The 27485-nt window shown below is 46.5% G+C and overlaps 1 protein-coding gene across 1 annotated transcript; it reads left to right on the forward strand.

Moving 5' to 3' along the window:
* Positions 1–1195: 1195 nt before the first annotated feature.
* dact1 (dishevelled-binding antagonist of beta-catenin 1) lies at positions 1196–27485 on the forward strand (the record flags this gene model as incomplete). The annotated part of the gene is made up of 4 exons (XM_080750811.1): positions 1196–1552; positions 18925–19054; positions 22266–22364; positions 25180–27485. 4 exons carry the CDS (start codon positions 1196–1198, stop codon positions 27483–27485), a joined length of 2892 nt encoding a protein of 963 aa, XP_080606937.1.

A 27485-nucleotide genomic window follows, 5' to 3' on the forward strand; every position in this document is an offset into this window, starting at 1 on the left:
GCCTGACAAAAGTATCAAACATGCACAACATTCACCAGATGAGATACTTAAATGGTTTCCTGTGGAAATAAGCTTTAATACTCTTTTCTTGGATCTCCTTCTGGTAGACCTTGTACCGTCATGAAACTGTACCTTTTAAAAAAGTTTCAATCAATCAATCAATCAATCAATCAATCAATCAAACAAACACAGGAAAATATATCTATTAAGACGTTTTGGGGACCCCCAGACCCCTGTTGGTGATTTCCGCACACCCCCCAAAAAAATAAATCTCCTGGTCCAGTCCAATGTTGACAACCCTGGTGTGTGTGTGTGTGTGTGTGTGTGTGTGTGTGTGTGTGTGTGTGTGTGTGTGTGTGTGTGTGTGTGTGTGTGTGTGTGTGTGTGCGTGCGCGCGTGCGCGCGCGGAACTTGAAGGAAAGGGTCGGCGCTAGGACGGTGTCCGCAGCGGGGATGAGGAGCTCCGGGGGAGGGGGTGTGTGTGTGTCAGGCAGCCGCTGCTGCGGCTTCTCCCACGTTCACATTCACACTCACACAGTCACACACACAGTCACACACACAGCTCCGCATCCAGACAGACAGAGCGGTGGAGGGGAGCTCCCAGTGAACCGCCTGGACCTCCGTCTCTCTGCTTGCTCAACATTTCACTGTGGATTTACTGGATTATTGTTGTTCTTGCTATTGTCACCGCATGACGGAAGCCTTTCAGCTCGCATTGCTGAATTTCAGCTCCTATACTATAGACTAGACTAGACTAGACTGGACTGACTGGACGGTCGCTGCTGCTGCTGGCTGCGCGCTGTGCGTAAACCCTCCCAGAACAGAACAGGACTACTAGTCATTGACCGAGGAGAGGACTTTATTATTATTCATGCAGGGAGGAAAAGTTCTTATGGAGCAGCAGCCTGCACGGAGGAACAGGAGGACACACAGCCCTATGTTCTCCCTGTGACTCTCTCTCTCTCTCCCTCGTAAAGCCTACTCTTTCTCTATCTCTCTCTGTCATTCTCTCTTTTCTCTCTCTCTCTCTCTCTCTCTCTCTCTCTCTCTCTCTCTCTCTCTCTCTTCTCTGCGGGACGACCACTGACCAAATGTGAGCCGGTGTGTTACTGGGGGTCACCTCCTCACCACCAGCTCCGCGCTGGGGCTATAGTGTTGGAAATCACACCGTGTGTGTGCGTGTCGTGCTCGCTGAATGGATATCTGTGGACAAACGTCCTCCAGGGATTACCAGCTCTACGCCCAGCCGAGGAGGACGGCAGGGACCGGGGACAGGCTTCTTCTTCCTCCCGGTATGGACGCAGCCGGCGGCGGCGACACGGAGCGCGGCCGCTCGGTGCGGGAGCGTCTGGAGGCGACGCTGGCGGGTCTAGGGGAGCTGGACTACCTGCGGACCCGGCAGGAGCTGCTGGTCCGCGGCGCGCTGCTCCCCGGCGGCGACCCGGGGCGACCCACCGGGCCGGCCGCGGGCGACGCGCACCTCGAGGATCCTTATCTGAGCTGCGAGGAGAAGCTGCTGGAGGAGAATATCCTGCTGCTCAGAAAACAGCTGGTATGTAGGCTATAATAATAATAAAAGTTTATTTGTATAGCACCTTTCATGACATGAAATGCAGCTCAAAGTGCTTTACAGAGCAGAAGATGAAGCACAAGTGCTTATACAGAAAAGAAATACACATTAATACAATAGAGCAGAAAAATAAATATAAAAACATAAAACATTGAAGAACAATTTCAGAACAGTGTGGACGTCAATAGCATCAAAGGGATTTAAAAATTCAGCTAAAGCAAGAGTAAAGAAATGGGTCTCTTGAGCTTTGCTTTCTTTTTTTAAAGCTATCCACAGAGGCTGCCTGTCTTAGGTGTAGTGGGAGTTTATTCCAAGCTGTCGGTCCGTAGAAGCAGAGAGCTGCTTCACCATATTTTTTTATGTCATTGTAGGCACATTGAGTAGGTCAGCACTAGAAGACCTGAGTGGCTATGCTATACCTATACCTATGACTGATCCATTCATATCGTTGTTTGTCAGGTGGAAGCCTTGTATGTCCAAGACCGTTCGTATTGTGTTTATCATTTTAAAAATGAACTAAACTAGTGAAAATAGCAGATATACAAGCATACAACGCCTCGCGGTGTGAGGCGTTGTGTGCTTGTAGATCGGCTGTTTTCACTACATTTTGTGCAACAGCCTTGTCTGATGAAGCAGGGCTTTGCTTGGTGAACAAAGTACAACTTTGAAAGTTGGAGATATGAGGTTTCTGCCCGACAGTGACGATATATAGATCAGTGGTTTTCAACCTATTTCATATCAAGGTCCATTATTATTTTCAGCATTTGTGCCATGCACGGACCACCATTTGATGAGATTTATAGTTGTTATAGTTTGAAGAATGTATTAGAAGGTTGCATGGGAAAGTACTACGGTTTCATGACAGTACAAATCACTGGTACAAGGTGAAATAAAAGGAAATCCTATAAGCTTTACGGCTTATTTACACAGGAACCACTTTATGTATCTCATATAACATTGAAAGACAGACGGATAGAACACAGTACTTTACAGGACTTTATAGGATATCATCAATAACAAAAGGGAAAACAGCATTCAGGAAAAGAAAAGGAAGATATCTACAGTGGAAAAGGGGAGGTATAAATGGGCACGTACCTTTTAGGCGAAGCCCGAACTGGCGAAGTGGGGAAATGTCCGATACCGTAGCGATCTGGCGAACGTCTTCTGGACAGGGCGTTTATCGTGCGCTTGCCCAGGCCTTACGGCCTGGGCATAAATATAACAATTACATTCACCACGGCTTCGTAACTCGCGCGGCGCTCCGCCGGCCGCGCGGCCCTGGCCCAAGGTCCGCTGGCCTTCGCGCCGCTTGCAGTGTCGTGGACAATCGATTCGCCAGATCGCTACGGTAGGAGACAAATCCCCACTTCGCCAGTTCGGGCTTCGCCAGAACAGGACTTTCCCGGTATAAATATGGGCTTAGGCTATTACATGTTTCGAGTAGCAGCCGTCTGTATAGGTGACACTTCAGACCGATTTTGAAGGAGTTTTAGTTGGATGAGGTTGTCTTGTCTTTACAATTCCATGCTGTATTGATGTGTGGTGCTGTAGGAGATGAAGTAATGCAGATGATTAACAATAATTTAACTCTTGAGAGCTTGAAATGATCAACTCTCCATCATTTAGCTGGGGACCACCTGGAAGGAACCCCCTCAAGGACCACTGGTATAGATTCTTGATCAGTGTTTGTGGTTATGAGTGCACATGACACGTCTTGTCCGTATGGATCAACCTCAGCGTTCATTTAAAGGTGGTGCAAGTGATATTTTGTTTAAAATAAAGGCCCATTCCCACTGGGCCAGATGACAGATACAAAAAATCTCTTTCTCCAGATATTTTTCCATTCAAAGTGGATGGTAGTTACAGATAAAAAAAAAAGGGCCAAGGACCCCTTAGCTGAGAGAGAGCGAAAGCAGGGACCCCCACTACGTGTTGTATAAAATTGTGTTGCAGACATTTTGATAGATTTCTGAGACAGCTTAGACTTGTTTGACAGCAATATCACCAGTGTCGGTTGTTGGTTTAATGTGCATTTTTAGACATTGAACGACCGTCAATACTTAGTCTTTTTTTCTTTTCACTCTATAACAAACCTCTTTGCCAAGAATAGCCGATCTACAAGCGCGAGGCGTTGTGAGCTTGTAGATCGGCTATTCTTGGCTAATGTCCCACAGAATAGGGATACTAGGGTCCAAGTGGTTACGTGTAGAAAGAACAAAGTTCTTATCACACAAAGATTTGGAGCACCCCCTGTAGTAACTCTGAGGATCCCCCTAGGGGTCCCGGACCCCCTGTTGAAGACCCCTACCGACGGGATAAACGAGCACTGAGTGTTTGACTGTGGTCAGTCCTCTACTCGGTCCAGCACACTGGGCCCAGTGTTGTCCCTGCACGCTGGCTGAATACAATAGCAACTTTATTCTCCGCGTCTGTGAAGCGTGTCTTTGTCTCTCGGCTGTGGTGTGCAGAATTAAAAACAGACCAGATACAATAAATAGGCAATTAAACTGGCACAAGGCACAGTGACAACGCAACGCATTCCACTTCATATTGACAACATAACGGTTTTTAAGTACACATTCCACAGCCCTTTTTTCCTGCCCCAGAAGGCTTCTTCTGTATGGCAGTGGCTCTCAAACATTTCCATGTTACGGACAGACCACCCCTATCCATCCCTATATTAGGCTGAGTGGACCCCCATTTGGAAAGATTTATAGTTCCAGGGACCCCCCCACAAGAGAACATATTTGTTGAAGGATTAGATTTAGTAGAGAATTCCACAACAGTCTATTCTGTGAGATATCTTTGGAGAGAGTTGAACCTAAAATCTCAATCAAACATTCTCTTGTTGGGTTCACTTCATTGAAATCAAACTCAATCATCTTGGACCATTTTGGGGTCCCCGGACCACACTTTTGACAACCACCGGGCCACAGCGCTTGTAGATCTGCTGTTTTCACTAGTTTAGTACATTTTATAGATGATAAATACAAAATGAACGGTTTTGGACATACAAGGTTTCCACCCGACAACAACGATATGCTATAAATATAAGGTGCTGGGAGTGAAAATTATAATGTAGGCGTGCCTCGGATTAATACAGATATTTATGGGGTGCCCTGAGACAAAGCGGTTTGGGAACCCCTGCAGTAGCCTACATGTGTGTTTCAAATCAAAAAGGAATCCGCTTTGAAATGGCCTGATAATCACATGGAGTCTCCCATGCAGGGCTGTGGTCCAATAATATGCACCACGACGTCGCTGGAAAATGAGATGAGCCATTAAGTACAAGTATGCTTTTTTTACTGAACCCAGCCCACTATATAATGCATCAGTTAGTACTCTTATTCAGTTATTTATTGCAAGGACCCCGTAAACTCTCAGAGTTACAGAACTGGCTGTAAAGAACTCCTTCAAGTAAGCCTGAGGGTCCCTGGACCACACTTTGAGAACCTCTGCAATACACTTAATAACGGAGGGATGTCTTACATTAACAGCCTCTTAAACCCTATACATATATACTGTACTGTGTACTTAGTTGACAGGGGTCCCCCAGGGCTTGGCGCTAGGTCCCTAGACTTTCCCTTTCACTGAGAATACGCCTAGACTTTCTAATTGTTCGACTGAGGAGAATCCTGGAGAACATGGACGGCTGACATTTGACATTCCTCAGTGTTAACTTAACTCGGAGACGGTACAAATGGAACCAAATGGACCCATTTGTACATTGACTTTCTGGAGTTACAAAACGATAAATATATATATATATATTTCTATTCCAGTAGCAGTCGTCAGCCAGGAGTAGTGTCGTACTGTTTAGCTCAGGGATCTTCAACGTTTTCAGGCCAAGGACCCCTTAGTTGAGAGAGTTGAAGCAGGGACCCCCACTACCTGTTCATAGATTCCATATAGTTTCATTGTTTGACAGCACGATCATCAGTATATTTTGGATTCATGTTAATGTGCATTTTCAGAAATGTAACCACTTGAACCGTCAATACTTAATAAACTTGACTTTTCACTGTACTTAGTCTGCTCTTTTCCCCCTCCAAAGCTCTTTGCCAAAAATAGCCGATCTACAAGCTCACAACGCCTCGCAGCGCGAGGCGTTGTGAGCTTGTAGATCGGCTATTTTTGGCTAAAGTTCTCAGAATATGGATGCTAGGGTTCAAGTGGTTAATATAAAAAAGGGGGAAAAAACAAGTTTCTATCACACAAAGATTTGGAGGACCCCCTGTAGTAACTCTGAGGACCCCCTAGGGGTTCCGGAACCCCCTGTTGAAGACCCCTGGTTTAGCTGCAGTAACACGTTGCCCTCGCTCCGTTTCTTGGTGTTTTGGTTGCTCAGAAATGTCCCCTCTACCAAAACAAACCCACGAAAGCACCCAAATACAGAAGGAGGGCAATGTTTTTTCTACAGATAAACACCACGCACCCTTTGATCCCACTGGGGATTGCAACGTGCCGGGAGCTTGTAGATCGGCTGTTTTCACTAGTTTGGGTCCTGGGTCAAATTTCTCTCTTTGGGGTCTCTCTTGAAGAACACAGCACAGTAGTCCCAGTTAACAATACAACCTTTGAAAGCCAGGGGACGAAGCCTGTTGTTTCAGCAGCAGCGTTGGTGCTGCTGCTGATAGGGCTGTCACGATTATGACATTTTACATTATTTGTTTGATTAATTGTTGCTCAAATAATTACGATTAACGATTTAATTGTGTTTTTGTCGTTGACAATTACATTTAGGCTTTGAAGTTGCACATGGTAGATATGACACATAATAACCTAAATATACATAGAAATTACTGACAAGTTTGACAACTTTATACTTAAAAAAAGAACATTGATAATGTTTAAAAACAGTTTTGAACACGATTATGACAAAATAATTGTGATTATTTCCAATAATTGCGATTAGACGATTATGTAATAATTTTGACGGGCCTAGCTGCTGACTGTGTAGGCAGGGTTCATCAATATACCTGTACACACGGACACATGTCTCCATGGCAAAGGCTTGGCCTTGTCCGTGGCACGTTTGAGATTTTCTGTCTTACACACCCATTATAATGTTCTTATTTTGATCATAATACCCAACTACTGAAGTCCATGGGTTTTCTTCATAATGTGTACTGGGTGACACCGATTTACGACGACACTATAGGCACATAATGAGTACACTAAGTACTAGTGGTTGTCAAATGTTTTCTTAGCGAGGAACCCCCGTAAACTCTGAGAGTGTACAAATAGAACTCTACTACATACCCTGAGGAAGGCTGATTAAAGCCGAAACATGCATCCCATTTTTGTCTCCACCAGCCGAAGGCTGAGGGAGAGTATGTTTTCCCCTCCGTCCGTCCGTCCGTGCGTGCGTGCGTGCGTGCGTCCGTCCGTCCGTCCGTCCGTGCGTGCGTCCGTGCGTCCTCGCAGTTTGTGAGCAGCTAATCTCAGTCACCGTTGGCCCGATCGCTGCCAAACTGAGCACACACACTCCCTGGATGCCAATCTAGAACCTCTGCCCCACATTTTTCAAATCAGCCTCATGGTGGCGCTATAACAGGCCGATTTGTGTGGCCTGGTTGTTACCAGCTAATCTCCGGCGCCGTTGGCCCGATCGCTGCCAAACTGAGCACACACACTCCCTGGATGCTAATTCAGAACCTCTGCCCCACATTTTTTAAATCAGCCTCATGGTGGCGCTATAACAGGCCGATTTGTGTGGCCTGGTGGAGACCTGTGCTCGGAAGAGCACTGCTTCTAGTTCAAATATGATTTAGCCAAAATGAATTAAAGTCTTTTTAACTTTTAAAGAAAGGTGCCTTGGTTTCCTTTTTTCTTCTATGGGTCCATTTGGTTCCATTGGTACACTCTCAGAGTTACAGAGCCATTATGGTCACTCAAGGCTATCTCTTTGTGTGCTTCTGGTAATATTGTTGTCTGCGGCCAAAATGCAATTTTGACAAACATAAGTTCACCACACCGCCAGCATGGCGATATGACCCCTGGGCGTAGGAACAGGGGGGTACTCAAGGTGGGGAACTGGGGGGACCCCCCCCCCGGGGGTCCCGCTGGTGTGGGACACTCACTCACAGGGGCGACCATTATTGCGACAGAAAAGAGCCAACTGTCATTTAAATTCGACCGTATAAGTCACTCCCCTCCCTCCCCTTCTTTAAATATGAGAGCAAGAGGTCGGGGGGGGGGGGGACTGGTGATACATGAGAGAGAGAGAGAGGGAGGGAGGGAGGGCGAGAGAGAGAGAGAGCGAGGGGGGACAAATTAACTTTTACCAAACTACAGGGTTTTAATCCTCCTCCCCACACAAACACACAAGCTTAGCTTTAACACGCCCCCCCCCTCCCCCCTTCTACTCCCCTCCTGGTTTGGATTGTTGAGTTGCAAGCAGACTTTAAGCTGTTTAACCTGGGGGGAGGGGGGAGGGGGGGGATCCAAAACACAGCCGCTTCCAATCTGACCTGATTATCACAATGTGGATTCAATCAGTGTGCGTAGAGTTTGGGACCAAAGGAGGAACCAACCACTGATGATGTTGTTGTTGTTTAGATCAGTGGTTCTCAACCTTTTCAGGCCGCGACCCCCCTGAAAATAACCGTATTTTAACTGGGGACCCCCCAAAAATAACCGTATTTTAACTGGGGACCTCCCAAAATAATCATATTTTAACTGGGGACCCCTTCAAAATAATCATATTTTAACTGGGGACCTCCCAAATAATCATATTTTAACTGGGGACGCCCAAATAATCATATTTTAACTGGGGACCCCCCCAAAATAATGATATTTTAACTGGGGACGCCCAAAAGAATCATATTTTTAACCCCACCCTGACGAGCACTAAGAGTTGAGGCATTACATTTTGCATAATGCGGTTCTATTGTGAAAATAGCCGATCTACATGCTCACAATTTCTGCCTCTAATATTTGACAGTTTTGGCCAATGTTTAATTTGTAATTTTTAGAAGTATTAAACCGTCCTTTAAAAACTAACTTTAGAAATGTGCATTTACCCTCTGTACACTTAAACCTTATGTTGGTTTGTTTAATGTTGAGCGAGAAAACAATGTTGCACATTAAAGTTAATCTTCTGGGGACCCCCCTGGGGGTCCCTGACTGACCCACAGGGTGAGAAGCACTGTGTTTAAAGTGTGTGTGGTGGTGGTTGTGTGTCCGTGTTTGTGACTCGGCGAGACGCCTCATGGTCCATCGTGGGCTCTTCTTGCCGTGTGACCAACATGTGACACTGAGGGGGGGGGGGGGGGGGGTCATGGGAGGAAGGGACGGTTCTCGTCCCGTCCGTCTGTGATGTCAGGGTGCAAAGAACAACACAACGGTGTTGTAACAACAACCTCCACACGCACGCGCGCGCACACACACACACACACACACACACTGTGTGAGTGTACTTGTGTTAGTTACTACACTTGTTGTGAGGGCCAATGTCCCCTCTAGTGACCAGTGTTGTTTTTGACAGCAAATTTTGATTTAGTTTTAGTCTTTTGAATAAAATGTAATGTAGTTTTAGTCATAATTTAGTCACCTGAAAAGTTTTAGTTTTAGTCTAGTTTTAGTTGACTAAATATCATAAGATTTTAGGGCGACTAAAGCTACAGTTGATTTAGTCGACTAAAATGTATTTTGGCAGGCCTTGATGGCATCGAAATGACTGATTTTACACTTGGTTGTGTGCTGAAAATAGCAGATCTACAAGCTCACAAAGCGACGCGTTGTGAGCTTGTAGATCGGCTATTTTCAGCACGCAACACCTGAGAGCAACCAAACATAAAATGACTTTCTTCTCCACTAGTCCCTCCCTAACGTTTTAGTCTAATTTTTATTTTGTTGATGAAATTGTCAATATATTTAGTCTTAGTTTTAGTCACCACAGCTTAGTTTTTATTTAGTTTTCGTCATTAAAAACACGCAGTCGACAAACATTTTTCGTCATAGTTTTAGTCGACGAAATCAACACTGCTAGTGACATTAGATTTTCCCCAGGTCCTCACCAGAGAAATGTTACATACATTATTCTGGGGCGGAAACATTTGCCAAAAAAAAAATGCAAATCTACAACGCGACACGTTGTGAGCTAAGCTTATAGATCGGCTATTTTTTGGCAAAGAGATGTGTTAGATAGTGGGAAAAAAACTGTATCAAGTATGTTATTTCCAGGTTTGTTTGACCAGTTATAGAGGGTTTAAAATATATGCAGCTCAGACAATAAAAGGTGAATTGGTCCCAGTGTATGACGGAGGACAATTTCACGATAAATTTAAATCTCCATGATTCGATTATGAGTGTTATGTCACGATAAACGTGATGAACAACCCTAGGGTTCGCGCAGTCTCGCGTAGCCGGACAACTATTCCACTAACTCTGAATGCTACAGTATATAGAGTCTGGAACTTCACCTCCTGATATCTGAGTAACAGCTGGCATTTCCGTTCACGAAAAATATATTTTAAAACATCCATTTGTGCTAAGCAGCAAGCTACAGTATAAATGTAAAAATACAATTTTTTTATTAGGGTACATTTGCGCGACTGCAAAGACGAAGAGGAAGTGGGGAGGAGGCTTCGCGTCCGCTTTAGGTTTTACTCTCCCGTTCCTTATGACGGAATTGTGGGAGGCTGGGAGTCTGGCCACGCGAGACTAGAGCGAGAGTAATAATATTCAACTCAAAGGAGCTTTATTGGCATGAGAAAACATACATTTACTTTGCCAAAGCAAGTGTCATAATAAAAAAAAAAAAAATGGGGAACATATATGCAGTCGTAGATACAGGTACAGCATTGTGTAAACAGAGCTATGTCACATTGTTCTGATTTATACATAAGTACGTAAATACTAAAGCTTTGGAACAAGCAGCATTTTTCTCACTACACTTTCAATATAGTATATTGTATTAGTATAGGTCACTCAATGGGTTGCAGTCCTTATAGGGCGGTTTGTATTCCATTCTCCAGCCTTCTTTTATCACAATTCTAATTATTCTATCGTAATAATGCCAGCTCAGGAGAAGCACTTCGGTCGTCTGTTTTTTGCCTTCAGTGTTACTGGTGTTCAGAATGTGCGGAAAGGAAATTGCTGTCCTAAAAACGTTGACAAAAAGTAATGCAAGCGTGCGTTCTGTGGGTGTGTGGATGTGTGCGTGTGCTGTTGATTCAGACGGTTGAACGTGACGGCCCCCCTGCAAGGCGGCTGCTCAAAGCGTGGGTTTGTTCAGCTCTCCAAATGGTGTGTGTGTGTGTGTGTGTGTGTGTGTGTGTGTGTGTGTGTGTGTGTGTGTGTGTGTGTGTGTGTGTGTGTGTGTGTGTGTGTGTGTGTGTGTGTGTGTGTGTGTGTGTGTGTGTGTGTGTGTGTGTGTGTGTGTGTGTGTCATTAATCACCTCCTCCTCATGCCTGCTAGCTGTCACCTCACCCAGCAGCTACAAACACTCACCCCTACAGCACTGGATTCCTCACCCCACCCTGGACCCAACCTCACATCTGACAAAACCTGACGCCCCCCACACACACACACACACACACACACACACACACACACACACACACACACACACACACACACACACACACACACACACAAACACAGACACTATACTAGTACGACGTCTCAGGGCGACAAGCAACCTCGGCAAGGTCGCTCCATGTCTGGGCCATCTGGCCAGTGATGTATATCCATGACATCAGGGATCTCCATATGGGCATAAAAGGGATGCTGGGGAATACCCATATATGGACTTTGACATGGTGATGGTAATCAGCTCCACCAAGGCCACGCAGAGAGCAGAAGCGCATACAAACGCGACGCCGCAAGGAGGAATGGCTGTGATGTCACATGTGATGTCACAGTGATGTGTCAGGGGAACCACAGTGTCAGGCGTTATAGACAGACAGACAGACAGAGATACAGTCAAGCTGTGACCGTTCACATAATAAACAGCGACCTACGGTTGCAATAAGAATTGTCTAAATAACCGATCTACAAGCTAATGATATTTTCTCTAGATTTGGCATTTTAAAACCTTTTTGCCTATAATGACATTGATTGATTGATTGATTGAAGACTTTATTAGAAGTTTGCATAGAAAAAGGTACAGCTTCATGACGGGACAGTTCACTGGTACACGGTCAACTAAACACACTCACTAATTATTTTATTAAATCATCGATTACCAATAAAACCGATTTGTTTTTAGGATTTTTAAAGGGAAACTATAGGCAAAGGTATCAAACTCGTTATGTGCTCGTTAGTGATCTCTCTAATCAATTAAAGACGGCTACCTGTTTGATGCCTGTCAAAGTATATATATATACCTAAATGACGCTTCAGAGTGTGACGTATTGTGAGCGTGTAGATTTCTGAGCGGCGCCTAGTTGTCTACCGCTCCAACATTTGACCGAGTGTGTATGTCAGTCCATAATGTATGAGCACGCCAGCACAGCCTCTAACAGCTGCAATACCGCTGGGTGACCTGCCGTGAAGTGGCGCTGTTGAGCAGCCTAAAGCACCGCTCACTGGGTGTGATTAGATTATTTTAGGCGAATAATAGGGATGCTTGGGTTCAAGTGGTTAATGTATCACACAAAAAAGATTTTCCGGGGGCCCTGTTGAAGACCCATGCCCTATACACTTTAGTTCAGTGTTTCTCAACCGATCTACAAGCACACTACGCCTCGCGGTGCGAGGCGTTGTGTGCTTGTAGATCTGCTGTTTTCACTACTGTTGTGCGACAACCTTGTATGATGAAGCGTAGAAGAAACGTACACATTTGAAACAAGGTTTCTTCCCGACAGTGACGATATTTACACTCCCGTATTATGTTGGTGTGCCCATGGATTCTTGGGACATGAAAAGTCTGCCCATGCAGAAAAAAGGTTGAGAAACACTGCTTTAGTTGACACCCACAGGGCTCTAGTAGAGTTGACTGTTTTCTCTCTCCACTGGAAGAGGGACGCCAGGGTTCATGTGGTCCAAAGAGACTCCCATAACGGTCCATTTCCCACAGCAACTGAGGCTGTAAAGCTACGTTTACAGCAGCCCTGCCTTGCTCTGTGGGGCGGTGAACATCAGGGGCCTGAATGGAACTCTGAGTCAGTGATCTAATGCAGTGGTTCTCACACTTTTTGGGCTTCAGTACCCCTTTTGATGATTATATCAATCCAAGTACCCCCTTTAATCGACAACACCATTTTGACTAGAAAATACTGACATCAAAAGTCCAGTTTTTATGTCAATATCTTGAAAATAAAAGTAAGTAGCCTGTTTTCATTCAGTAACAGTAACAATTCTGACTTAATTTGGTTTAAAGCTTTGCAGAACTGCAAATTCATATACATTTTTTCGATTTATCATTAAACTTAACAGTAAAATAAATGTTTCCATTTTCCATCTTCTGTCAAGTACCCCCTGTAGTACCTCTGCGTACCCCTAGGGGTACACGTACCCCCATTTGAGAAACACTGATCTAATGCACTGTTTCCCAAACCCGGCCCAATTTATATGGGTCATGACTCGAGTAAAAATCAAACCCAAGTTTGAAGTGAGCGGTGGTGCATGTGTGCTTGCTCGTGTGTGACACAACAGCGCCACTTGGTCACCAGCGGTATTGCAGCTCATGCTCAGGCTACATACTGTACCCACCCAACCACGCGCATAGTAACAAACCTACACACACACACTCACGCTAAGGAGACGGTGTACCACCGCTCAAAAATCCTTGCGAGCCTGGCATGCAAAGACATCGGGAATATTATCAGACTTTGGCAGTCAATGAGTTAAAACAAACAAACAAACTAAGAAATGAATTCAAAATAATGAATAGTTAAGAGTTAGTGAAAATAGCGGATCTACAACATCAAGATCTACAACGCGGCGCGAAGCGACGGGTTGTGAGCTTGTAGGTCTGCTATTTTCACTAGCTTGGGTGGGTCTCGAGCTGAAAGGTTTGGGAACCACTGATCTAAAGCATATCAAACTGCCCTTTCACCGTGGGCTGCTTGAAATGAATGGGTTGAGAATCACTGATGTACAATATACGTACATATGCAAGACAGAGACAGGCGGCTGAGTGGGAGACAGACAGTAGGACAGCTGAGGGGGAGACAGTGTAGGAGAGACAGACAGTAGGACAGCTGAGAGGGAGACAGTGTAGGAGAGACAGACAGTAGGGCAGCTGAGAGGGAGACAGTGTAGGAGAGACAGACAGTAGGACAGCTGAGAGGGAGACAGTGTAGGAGAGACAGACAGTAGGACAGCTGAGAGGGAGACAGTGTAGGAGAGACAGACAGACAGTAGGACAGCTGACAGAAGGTTCTTGTATGATCCCAGAACAGCAAGAGTCTTGAATGACCACAATGTCATCACATTATAGATAGTTGTATTTAAACCGCAAGAGAGAGAGAGAGGGAGTGTGTGTGCGTGCGTGCGTGCGTGCATGTGGTGCGCGTGCGTGCATGTGGTGCGCGTGCGTGCATGTGGTGCGCGTTTTAGCCAGGTCTTCCTGTTAACTTCCACTCCAAACAACAGTAAAAACCACAGCTTTCCCAGAGGCGCTAGAGTGAAAAAACAACATGGCTCTCCTGACTTCCTGTGTCTGCTACTAAACTTACAATCTAGGCATTTAGCCGAAGCGCTCTGATCCGCACTGACTGACACTACACTGCACCATGGTGAGACTAAACTGCACCAGCCCTATAGTCAGCAAATGACAGGAGTTGAATAATTAGCTGTCTGTCTTGATTGAAAATCTTTATTTCCGGGAAATCCAATGAGGCCTTTCACAAGTATTACATAATTGTCTAATCTCAATTATTTGGCATAATCGCAATTCATTTGCCATAATTGTTTACATTTTGAAAAATGTTAATATATTTTAAAAAGATAGTGGAAATAGCAGATCTAGGCTACAAGCTCACAACGCGTCTCACATGCTATTTTCAAACATTTTGTACTTTTACTTTTGATACCAATACTTTCTTACTTTTATGCAAGTACATTTGAATTCTGGACTTGTAACAGAGTACATTTACATTGCAGTATTGATACTAAAACTTAACAGTAATACTGTAAAATGGAACAATTCAAACATTATGTTTTGAAAACTAAAAGTGCGGGGAGCTCCTAGCTGCATTTCTCATAGACCTAACTCAAATTTTAAATAGACAAAAAAAGAATTAATAATAAATAGCTCCCCAAAGATTCTTTTCCTGTAAAAAATGAATAAATAAAGGACACCCTTTTCTCTGCCAAATTGTGTTATATTTAGCTTTGTTTGTCTTGTGCTTCAATGCTTTTTTTTCTTTTCTGCTTCATTTTCTTTTTTGTTGCAAAGTTGAATTTTTAATCTGGCACCATCAAGAGTATAGACTGCTACCTAATCAGTGCATTTTGTGTTGTTATTTTATGAAAGAAAGTATTGTGTGTGTGTGTGTGTGTGTGTGTGTGTGTGTGTGTGTGTGTGTGTGTGTGTGTGTGTGTGTGTGTGTGTGTGTGTGTGTGTGTGTGTGTGTGTGTGTGTGTGTGTGTGTGTGTGTGTGTGTGTCGTGTGTGTGTGTGTGTGTGTGTGTGTGTGCGCGTGCGTGCGTGTGCATGTGATGGACAGAGAGAGAGAAAAAGAGTGTGGACTGTGGAGAGTTTGAAATGACATCAAGTGAGATCAGTAGCTCTCATGTAGTCTTTTCAAGACAGTGGAATGGAATAGACCTAGTCTTCTACTACTTCAATTTTGAATTCAATTTCTTTTAAAGTTGTACCATGTAACTTTTTTTATAAAACAAATCTTAAAATTGTCCTAACTGTTAAATCGCTAAAGTTTTAGAACACCCACTCCGTTATTTTCAGCTTCTGAAGCCTTCTCTTTATATGTTTTCTATGATCCTGGCCGTGGACCGGATTTCGCGCCAAAATGACGTAATCTGCATCATCTGTATACGTTGTGTATACGTTGCCCAATCACATCGCCGATCATGCACACATGGTACACTACCGGCCAATCACAGCGCATCTTGAAGTGGGGTCGCCATATTTGTAGTCGCCCGTGTGTCTCTTTACTCAAAAAGTAATCTCGCCTACCAGGCAGGGTGAAGTAGTCCGTCTCTCCGGAATGCCTGAACGCACAGGAACCAGGGACCCCTCTAAAGATAGCTCTCGGCGTTGTGGAGGCAGACGCGGGGGTGTGAAGGTACGAAAAACGGGCGAAAGACGCGAACGCGACCGCGGTTTGCTATAGGGCTACTGACCACTAGTTGAGCATCTTACACAGTATAGCTTTAAGTGAGAAAACACTGCAAGTTTTCTCAAAACCCTTTACATGTAGTACTAGTGCAGAGGCGACCTGGCGTTTCCCAAAAGACCTAAGCACAAGGTTGGGGGCCAGTGGTGGGCAAGGAGGTGAGGAGCGCCTCGCTGTGTTCGCTGTGTTCTCTTGGACTGCACGGAGGTGCCGAAAATCGGGTAGACGAAGATTTACTTTTCTGTCCATAACGGCGCTGAGTCGGCTCATGCAACCACCGCAACACTCGACGCGGCGACTCGCTCGCTCGGCGGTGTCTCACGTGGCTCATGGTCGCCTGAGACGGCGTGCCTCCGTCGTCATCACCGAACACAAGCGCTCCTTTCCGTCGCGCTTAGGGTCATTGGGAAAAACGTGGACGCAGTGCAGAGAGTCCCCCAATATATACAGTATATACGTCGTCTCTGTCAGGTGGAAACCAAAACTGAATTTCCAAAACTGTTACTTTTCAGGATTCTAATTCAAAAGTTGGCAGATCGACAAGCAGTTTCGATACGTATTTCGAGTTTTGCTGATTTGCTGAAATACAACCAGCAATTCTGGGTGAAGCAAGTGTGGTTTCCCTGACGCAAGTCTGTATGTAGGAGAGCGTGACTGTAGGACAAATACATACACATCCAGGACACGTACTACACTCACATCATAGTAGTGTAGACAGAGCCTCTTCTTGTCCATCAATACCTCAACTCCCCTGCGATGTTACATCTCTAAATAGCAGCCAGAAAGATGTCCCAATTTAGCTAGTTGTGTTTGCATCCACCCTTTTGTGATCATACTTTCAATACAGCCATGAGTTTCAGCCACTTTGTAGATTCTGCCTTTACGCAGACCCTTCCAGTTGTGTGAAATCAGCCCGGCTGCTACAGTAAAAACCTGTTCCTCTCTCCTGGGTCTGCATTTGGCCCCTAAAGCAGCTGTTTCTCAAACTCTTTTCATGTCAAGGACCCCCGAATTGACCCTTTTGAAAAGATATGCCAGGGGCCCCCCATAAGAGAAGATTTCTACAGCTTTATAGCAGAGATTCCCAACCATTTTAATTTCAAGGACCCCCAGTTTGACATGCATTAGGCTACGGACCCCCATTTAATGGCATTTCTATCTCTGATTTATATTGTAAAATCAATATTAATTTAACTCTGAGAGTGTACAAATGGACCCAAATACTCTCTGAGTTACAGACCCATAAGGGTCCATTTGGTCCCTACCTATCATTTAGCTGGGGACCCCCTGGAACTCCCTCAAGGACCCCGTGGGGGTCCCCGGACCCCACTTTGAGAACCACTGCCCTAAACAAGGACACATTGGGGGACACACCGGGACACTTCTCCTCTCTCCAAAGCTAGAGCAGCTCCTCCAAATTGTGACCTCGCGTCATGTGACCACGTGTCTCACAGCCGCGCATAGTTTCTGATCCCCGGGGAGGCGGGGCCTAATTTAGTTCCACTGTCGGCAGGGCTTTGAGGGTGTGTGTGTGTGAGTGTGTGTGTGTGTGTGTGAGTGTGTGTGTGTGCGCGTGCGTTGGGGTCAGGGTGGGGCAGGATTCTTTCTGAGGCGTTGGGTTTCATTTAGTTAAGTGTGTGTGTGTGTGTGTGTGTGTGTGTGTGTGTGTGTGTTTGTGTGTGTGTGTGTGTGTGTGCGTGTGCGTGTGCGTGTGCATACACATATAGGTCAGGTATCTGTTCTTAGAATTTATTTTACCACATGAACATTTCTTTTTTCTGGAGGGTTAATTCTTTTGGACCATCACCACCAACAACCAACATGCTCATTCTGCGCTGTTTGGGGGATTCAAACTCACAACCCTGTCTGGAATGCCAAAAACAGGCACACTGTGTGCGGGTGCGGGTGTGTGGGTGCGTGTGTGTCGGGTCAGACAGAAATAGCCCGTCCAGACGAGGAGGTATTTGGCAGCAGATCAGTCCGGGGTGTGTTCTGTTCAAGAACAGCGGGACGTTGGTTCGCTGCGCTCAGATGCTGCTTCTAAAACAGGACTGCAGTCAAGAGAGGAGAAGAAACCGTTTGTTACAGCAGTGCTTCTCAACCTTTTCAGGCCGCGACCCCCAAAATAATCATATTTGAACAGGGAATCCCCCCACCCTGACGAGCACTAAGAGTTGAGGCATTACATTTTGTATAACACGATTCTATTGTGAGAATAGCAGATCTACATGCTGTGAGCATGTAGATCTGCTATTTTCACACTTTCTGCCTCTGATATTTGACAATTTGGCCAATGTTTATTTTGTCACTTAGAGGTATCAAAAGGTCCTTAAATTGTCACTTAAAGTGATCCCTGACTAATACGACAAATATCCCTTAATACATTATAATTGTCCTCTATAACTACAATGTAAAATTAAAAACACCTCAATTATTTTATTTTTTATGACATTTATGACATCATCAACTTGCGACAGGCATTTCCCCTACTGAGTGAAAGATTAGCTATTTCTAGAAGAAATACAATATTTAAGGTGTTTTTAATTTTACATTGTAGTTATAGAGGACAATTATAATGTCTTAAGACATATTTGTTGTATTAGTCAGGGATCACTTTAAGAAATGTGCAGATACTCTCTGTACACTTAAACTTTATGCTGGTTTGTTTACTGTTGAGTGAGAAAACGATGTTGCACAAGAATTACCGTAATCATCTGGGGACCCCCCCAAAATAATTTGGGGACCCCCCCTGCCGTTCTCAAAATAACTTAAGACAAGAGAGAGAAGAGAGTTTGACCCTGACTCATGCTCGTATGACGGTGTCATGCGCGCCAAAAACAGCAGATATTACAAGCGTCCGTGGCGCGTTTTGAGCTCTGCTATTTCCGGCTAATGAAGGATAGATTGGGGTTTTAAGGCCTGTCCATAGTCGAACCGGACCTTTTGGCCGAAAAGTTCGGTTTCGGTCAAAGTATGGACTGGCCTTTACTGTAACGTAAAACCCTGACATCATTAGTATTTTTTTATCATATATAATATTATATATTGATTGTGTACTAACCAAGCTCTGTGTGTGTGTGTGTGTGTGTGTGTGTCCAACAGAACTGTCTAAGGAGGCGGGACGCCGGCCTGATCAGCCAATTACAGGAGCTGGACCGGCAGATCAGCGACCTGCGATTGGACACGGAGATCTCGCATGATCACATGGAGACGGACAGCCGGCCGAGCTCAGGTAACTTCATTGTAACTTCATTAGACCACGACAGTTGAGAGAAGAGGAAGTTGGCCAATAAGGTTGTTGGTCACTACCATGACATACCCACGAGCAAGGCATTTGCCCATGCAGCCACTATGCTTGTACTGGTCAACTCCCAGACTAGTACAACAGTAGTAAACTGTGGTTGTACTGGTCATCTCCCAGTACAACAGTAGAAGACTGTGGTTTTACTGGTCATCTCGCAGTGACCAACAGTAGAAGACTGTGGTTGTACCGGTCAGCTCCCAGTACAACAGTAGATGACTGTGGTTGTACCGGTCAGCTCCCAGTACAACAGTAGATGACTGTGGTTGTACCGGTCAGCTCCCAGTACAACAGTAGTAGACTGTGGTTGTACTTGTCAGCTCCCAGTACAACAGTAGAAGACTGTGGTTGTACTGGTCAGCTCCCAGTACAACAGTAGTAGACTGTGGTTGTACTTGTCAGCTCCCAGTACAACAGTAGAAGACTGTGGTTGTACTGGTCAGCTCCCAGTACAACAGTAGTAGACTGTGGTTGTACTGGTCAGCTCCCAGTACAACAGTAGTAGACTGGTTGTACTGGTCAGCTCCCAGTACAACAGTAGTAGACTGTGGTTGTACTGGTCAGCTCCCAGTACAACAGTAGTAGACTGTGGTTGCACTAGGCTGACAGCAGGTCTAATTATGGTCTTGGCTTGGGTGTAAACACTACATTCCTGCCCACAGTGGCTCATGTTGAAGCCAGCGGCCAGTTTATGCTCCGTCGTATAAGTGTGTCACGTGCCAAACATGAGCTGTGAGAGCTTGTAGATCGGCTATTTTTGGTGCCCGCTGTCATGGGTGTGAGTGAAATGTTGCAGCGTCTGTAGCGAGTTGATTCTCTGTACCAGTGGTTCTCAACCTGTGGGTTTGGACCCCCAGGGGGGTCCCCACATTATTTTGGGGGGGTCCCCCAGATGATTAACTTAATGTGCAACATTGTTTTCTCGCTCGACGATAAACAAACCAACATGAAGTTTAAGTCTATAGAGGGTATATGCACATTTCTAACGTGGCAATTGAAGGACCTTTTAACACCTCTAAAATGACAAATGAAACATTGGCCAAATTGTCAAATATTAGAGGCAGAAATTGTGAAAATAGACGATCTACAACTACATGCTCACAAAAATGCCTCTACTCTTAGTGCTTGTCAGGGTGGGGCTTGTCCCAGTTTAAATATGATTATTTTGGGGGTCTCGGCCTGAAAAGGTTGAGAACTACTGCTCTATACTGCCGGGTGTGAGGTCGGCCACATGGCGACTGACCGGTGCTGTGGTATTATCATTCCACACCGGGCCAAAGCTGATTCCCTCAAGTGAGCCAACCAGGAAATAATAGTGCACACACACACACACACACACACACACACACACACACACACACACACACACACACACACGCACACACACGGTTGTTTTCCAATTCGTATAAAAGGTTAAGTCTTTAAAGTCTGCCCGGAGACAAAGGCCTGCATGTTCTGACTTCAGATTTGCTGGCTTGAGACGGCGGCTCTCTGATTGATTGAAGAATTTATTAGAAGGTTGCATAGGGGAAAAGTACAGTTTGACGGGAGTGTTCTTTGCAGGTCGTTCAGTCCGGTAACAGGAAAAGCCGACCTAAAACAAAGCCGACCCAAACTCGTTTCCCAACGGGTCTGTGGCCTTAAGCTAGATGCAGAATAGACCAAAATCTAATCTTTTCTTCTGGGGGTCCCTGGAACAAAATATTTTGTGATGGGGGTCCGTGGCCAAATACATATCATGCTGGGGGGCCTTGACATGACAAAGTTTGAGAAAAAATTATAGCAACATAAGTTTATTTACAGAAAACTGTTAGGATTTAGAAGACATTTTGTAGAATGTGCCTATCAGTGGTTAAGGACCCCCAAAATGTGTTTTTGGCCGCGGACCCCAATCTCAAAATATTTTGTTCCACGGATGGACCCCTATCGCAAAATATTTTGTTCCACGGATGGACCCCTATCGCAAAATATTTTGTTCTACGGATGGACCCCTATGGCAAAATATTTTGTTCCAGGGGCCCCAGAAGCAAAGATTAGATTACGGTCTATTCTGCATCTAGCTTAAAGCCACAGACCTGTTGGGAAACAAGTTTGGGTCGGCTTTGTTTTAGGTCGACCTTTCCTGTATTCGTTCAGTCCGAGTGTATCAAAAGGCTATGGTTGTCGTTCCAAAAGATACCAACGTGGGATTGATATTTGCTCTGCTGTTTTCTTTTGCATGTTTTCTTTTCTTTTTATTTATTTTTCTTCTATTTAACCGGGGGAGGTTGGCTGAGCATGAGTGCTCCTTTTCAGCCATGCCCTGACCTGGCTGCAATACAGTCGTATACTGTCAGCCACGCGACCGCAGTTTTCCCGGTGAACCTGAGCGCAACGGGGGGGGCGCGGGAGTGTGGGGAACACACACCACTGATTATTGCCGATGATGGAGAGGTTATATAGCTTCATGAAATGAGAGGCACTCTTGCCGATTTCGTAAGAGACTCGTCGCCAATTGCAAGATATTTAAAAGTTATTTGGGGCCATGATGATGAATCTTCCCACTACTAGACTTTAGGATTATCTTGTTTGTGTTATTGTTTACAACCACAATTATTCACGTGTGGAAAGATCGTGGTTCCACTAGTTTTACTAGTAGGCTATAGTGTAGGCTTAGAAGCCTTTTCAGAAGTTAATTTAATGTTTTCCATTTAATGATTTTCTTTATCCTCATCTAAACTTGCGCTAATGCACGCAGCTGTTTTCGCCAAGCTTTAAGGCCTACTAGGCGTTTCAGAAGTTAATTTAATGTTTTCCATTTAATGATTTCCTTTATCCTCATCTTGCGCTAATGCACGCAACTGTTTTCGCCAGGTTTTAAGGTCTTATTTTAGTTGTTTCTCATAAGCTCGCGATCCTCCTTGCTCATCGGCCCCCACCTTTGCGCTCAGGTTCACCGGGAAAACTGCGGTCGCGTCAGCCACTGAGTTTGGGGGTGTAGTGCCTTGCTCATGGACCCTTCAGCTCATGGCTGTGTTGGGGGAGGGGGTGAGATGATCGAACCCCCACTTACTAAAGTACGTTTGATAAATGAAATGTTAACAACTCTCCTCTCTCTCTCTCTCTCTCTCTCTCTCTCTCTCTCTCTCTCTCTCTCTCATAGGTTTCTATGATTTAAGTGATGGAGTTAATGGTTCTCTGTCCAACTCGTCCAACTCCGTGTTCAGTGAGTGTCTGTCCAGCTCTCGCTCCAGTACCGCAGGTGAGAACACACACACGCACACGCACACACACACACACACACACACACACACACACACACACACACACACACACACACACACACACACTGTCAATGTTGATGGACATTGAGCCAATTCAGTAAGTTGCTGAAGGAATCCATTATTTTCTTAGCGATTATTCTATTGATTGATTACTTCAGACACACACACAAAAAGCCCCCCCCCCCCCCCAAAAAAAAAGGGGGTGGTGTTTTTTTACTCCTTTCTCTCCCCAAATTGGTCGTTGATTTAGGAAATCGATTCCTCCCCACACTAGGTAGTGATAAAAAACACTAACAAAAATCGTATGGTGGAGATTTAGATTTATCGCGATATTGTCCTCCGTCATTTACTGGGATCAATTCACCTTTTATTTGCCCGAGCTGCATATCCGGTACCACTTAAACCCTCTATAATTAGTAAAAAACTGACCTGGAAATACTCTAACGTACTTGATACAATCTTTTTTTTCACTCTCTACCAAATCTCTTTGCCCAAAAAGTAGCTTCAAGCTTACAATGCAACACCTTTTGAGCTTTTAGATCTGCTATTTTTTGGCAAATGTTTCGCCCCAGGATAATGGCGTACGTGTAGTCCCCCTCCCTGCCCGGCTTCCCTCCCCAGAACCAATGGACCCTTTGTCAAGTCCCGCCCATGGTTGTGCCCCTCTTCGCACCCATTGGCTGCTGTTTCTTGGCTGGACAAAATCCTGTCTCTCCATCCGCTACCATTGAAATAACGTGTTTTTTAGTTGCTTCGTATTGAAGCCAAAAAGCCCCCAAAAAATGATGTTTTAGCAAATTCAACATAAACAACCAAATAAGGCAGAATGAGGCTGCTGGTTGGTCAGTCAGGAACCAATCAGAAGGCTGACAAAGGGTCAATTGTGGTCTTATAAACGCTCGACAAAGCCGGATGCACCGCGGTGGATTCGAACCCACAACCTCTGGGGTGGTATCTATGTACACTGTGTGTATGTCGTTGTTGTCGTGTGGAAACCTTGTATGTCCAAATTAAACTCTTCGTTTTGCATTTATCATTCTAAAGGACTTAAAGGACTTAAACCAGTGAAAACAGCCGATCTACAAGGCGTTGTGTGCTTGTAGATCTGCAGTTTTCACTGCCTTTGTGCGACCGCCTTGTATGATGAAGCAGGGCTTTACCTTACCGTGAAAAAATGTACACATTTGAAACGTGAAGATACAATGTTTCTGCCCGACAGTGACGATATATAATTATATATACCCAAACCCAAAATAAGGATCGCTTACTAATCGATTATTCTATTATAAAAGTATTGTCAATAATTTGTTTGTGATCAATGAAACCGATTAGTTTGATTAACCGTTCCACCGCCAGTACTTACACGCGCACACACACGCACCCCTGCCCTGACCTCTCGACCTTGACCCCGGAGCAGTGCTAGGCCCATCGCCCTGTGACCTTTAAGTACGCTCCCTACCATGAACCCACAACCACCACATTCTTCTCCTCTAATCATCATCACACACACACACACACACAGGGGCTGATTTACGGTTTGTTTTGAAAGGGGCTTGATGAGTTTTTATTGTCACTGTGGTGATAGAGGAGGAAGTTTTAAACCACTGCCTTTTGTTTGGCCAAACAAAAGGCCTATTAACACCTCTGAAGCAACTGCCCCGGCCGGGGGGGAAGACACAACACTGTGTCAGATAGGAGCGCATAGCGTTGGGCGTGGTTTACTGTGACACCATGTAAAAGAAGTATTTCCACATCCACTAAACCCATTAATAATAATAATAATAATGGCACCGTTCATGACATGAGATGCAGCTCAAAGCGCGTTACAGAGCAGAAATTAATCACAAGTTCTTAGCAGAAAAAGTACAGATGATTACGATAAAGCATAAAAGAAAAAGTAAAAAAAACATAAAACATTTAAAACATCAGTACGGACTCTTATCATAAAAAAACATTTTCAGAACAGTGCCTTTTCTCTCTTCCAAACTCCACACCGTAAACGTACAGGGATCTCAACAATATAGCAGAAAAAATAGCAGATCTACAAGCTTGCAGCGGGTGCCGTGCTGCATGATGCGAGCTTGTAGATCCGAACATTTGTAATTCAAATATTTGCCTCTGGGGGGGCCCCTGGAACAACATATTTTGAGATGGGGGTCTGCGGCCAAATACATGTTGTTTTGGGGGTCCTTGACATGAAAAGGTTTGAGAACCACTGAGTTTAGAAGACAGATTTAGAAGACATTTATGGAATCGGGTCAATATACTCAAAGACTTGCACAAATGTTCAGGATTTTTCAAAAATAGCAGATCTACAAGCTCATAGCAAGCTTGTATATCTGCTATTTTTGAATGGACAAAGTATCAAAAAAATCACACCCAATGTGAAGTGAGCGGTGGTCGTGCTTGCATAACGTCTTCAGACTAGGATATAGGTCTAGGATGTAATTGGTGATGTAATACAGGCTACACACACACACATTGCTATGGTAAAACGCTGAGGAAAAAGTGGCTACAGACTAGGATGTAATTGGTGATGTTATACAGGCTACACACACACACACACACATTGCTATGGCAAAACGCTGAGGAAAAACACATTGCTATGGCAAAACGCAGAGGAAAAGTGGCTACAGACACACGCACAGCCACTCTATGGAGTGGTTTACCACCGCTCAAAATAAAAATGGTTAAAGAACTTTAAAGTGATTACGTGACACAGTTAAAAGGTCAAACAACACTCTCTCAGTCCGTATCCCTGCTCTGGTTCTAACTCTCCTCTCCTCTCTCCAGATGAGCTGGTGGGCTGTGCAGACTGCGAGGGGCTTCTGGTCTTGGGGGTCCCGTACGAGGACCAGAGCTGCTCGGGGACGGTCCGACGCTCCCTCTCTGCTCCCTACCCCTCCTCCACCTGCTCCTCCTCCCTGGACTTCCCTCCTCCTGCCCCCTCCTCGGCCCCCTTCGGCCTCCTCTCCCCCGCGGACCCCCAGTCGGCCCAGACCTCCAAGTACCAGTGCGACCTGGTGGCGAGGCACGGCAGCGACGTGTACCGCTACCCCAGCCCGCTCCACGCCGTGGCCGTCCAGAGCCCCATGTTCTTCCAGACGCTCCAAGGACCTCCTCCTCCGCACGCTGAAGACGCTCCTCCGGAAGGTTCTCCTCCTCCTCGCGTCGCTCCTCCTCTGTCGGCGGCGGCGCCTCAGGTTCACCAGAGCGCCTCCTGGCCGACTCCTTCCTCCTCCTCGTCGCAGTGCCTCCCCTCCTCCCAGACTCCCTCCGCTAAGCGCCTGGAGGGTTACATCTTCGGTCTGCTGCAGAGGAGGTCCCAGCCCGTCCGGCCCAGCAAACCCAGGACCAGCATCAACACCGACCCGGGTAAGAGCGTCCACAGGCAGGCCAGCCTGTGTGGGACGCGGCCGGGTCTGGGACAGGGCACTCTGAGGGGGTCTGAACCCAGAGTGCTGGCGGCGGCGACGGCGAGCTTCGAGGGCGGGTCTGTGGAGCGTAGAAGAGAGGAGCAGGCTTACCATTCACACGGACGGACACAAAATGGCTACGGTGCCGGCAACGGTGACCTGGCACAAAATGGCTGCTCCGTCAACAGTGGGACACAACAAGACGGCCACCCTCTCAGCAGTAGTGGACTAAATGGCCACACTACGAACAATTATGACGTTCATATGAACAATAGCAGCTCAATGGAAAAGAAAGGTTTGTCTTCTGGCAACAAAGCCACGGCATCATCGTCCACGGGGACTCTACCCAGCCATTACAAAGACCTGGGGAGCCCCACGGCAAACTCTTCTCCCAAAGAACTGAAACATTCATGTTACCCTTCAACCACAGAGCCAGACCCTCCCGTTAAATCTCCTCGCACTGTCAAACCCCAGTCTGTCACTACGCCCCAAAAGAGCCCCATGAAGCCCCTCCCTCCCACCCCGAACGGGAAGGGCGACGGGTCGCCGTCCGAGCTGGTCAGCCTTGGCTCCTCCTCCCAGAGCCAGGACGAGGGTCACATGGTGGGCGACCAGCACCTCCCCGCCCGGGGTCACGCCGCCGCCAAGCCCAGGAAAGGCAGCGGTAATAAGAGCCTTAAGACGAGCGCTAAGAAGAACCAACCCACCAGAGCCAGCCGCGGCGGCTCCGACAACAACGGCCCGGCCCGGTCCGACAGGACCGCCAAACCCGGAGGCGGCTCCAGGAGGACGCCACAGTGTGACGAAACAATAATCGCCCCCCACCACCAGAAAGTCTCCAAGAGGAGCACCGTCGCTGGCGGTGCGCCCCCTAGGGCCTCCAGGCTGAAACGCATCCCGCCGTCTATCCCCGAGGACCAGGTGGTGTTCCTGGACAGACCCATGGCCACCTCCACCCTGATCAGCAACGCCAGCAGCAGGTGTGGCGCGTCCAGGCCGAGCCACGGCCAGCACCGAGGGCACCACGTCAGCAGCCATCACCACCAACACCACGGGCGCGACCCGGTGGTCGTAGTGGCCAAGCCCAAGCACAAGCGCAACGACTACCGGCACCTGCGCGCCATGGCCGAGGTCCCGTACGACGAGGCTTTCCGGCGCGCCCAGCGGAGGCAGAGGAAGCAGCTGCTGCTGCTGGGCCAAAGCGCCGCGCCGTACCTGACGAGCGGCGCTCCGCGCTACCCCGCCAGTCCCTACGCTTATGCCGGCGGCGGCAGCGACTCGGAGTACTCGGCCGAGTGCGCCTCGCTCTTCCACTCCACCATCGCGGACACCAGCGAGGACGAGAGGAGGTCCAACTACACCACCAACCGCTTCGGGGACAGCGAGTCCAGCGGGAGCGACGACGACGGCGAGTTGGAGGGCGACGACAGCGCCTCGGTGAGCGACTCGCAGGAGAGCGGGGCGGGCGGAGCGGTGGCCGGGCCCCCGGGTGGAGGAGGAGGAGGGGCCGGGGGGAGCGGGGCCCGGCTGGGGGGAACGGCTGGGTCCGGGACGCGAGGAGCGCAGGACGCCATGACCCCGGCCCAGGCCAAGGCCTTCGTGAAGATCAAAGCCTCGCGTAATCTGAAGAAGAGGATTCTGAGGTTCAAGTCGGGCTCGTTGAAACTCATGACCACGGTGTGA

Source organism: Nannobrachium achirus, assembly GCF_963921795.1.
Source record: "Nannobrachium achirus genome assembly, chromosome: 20".
NCBI classification, from domain to species: Eukaryota; Metazoa; Chordata; class Actinopteri; order Myctophiformes; family Myctophidae; genus Nannobrachium; species Nannobrachium achirus.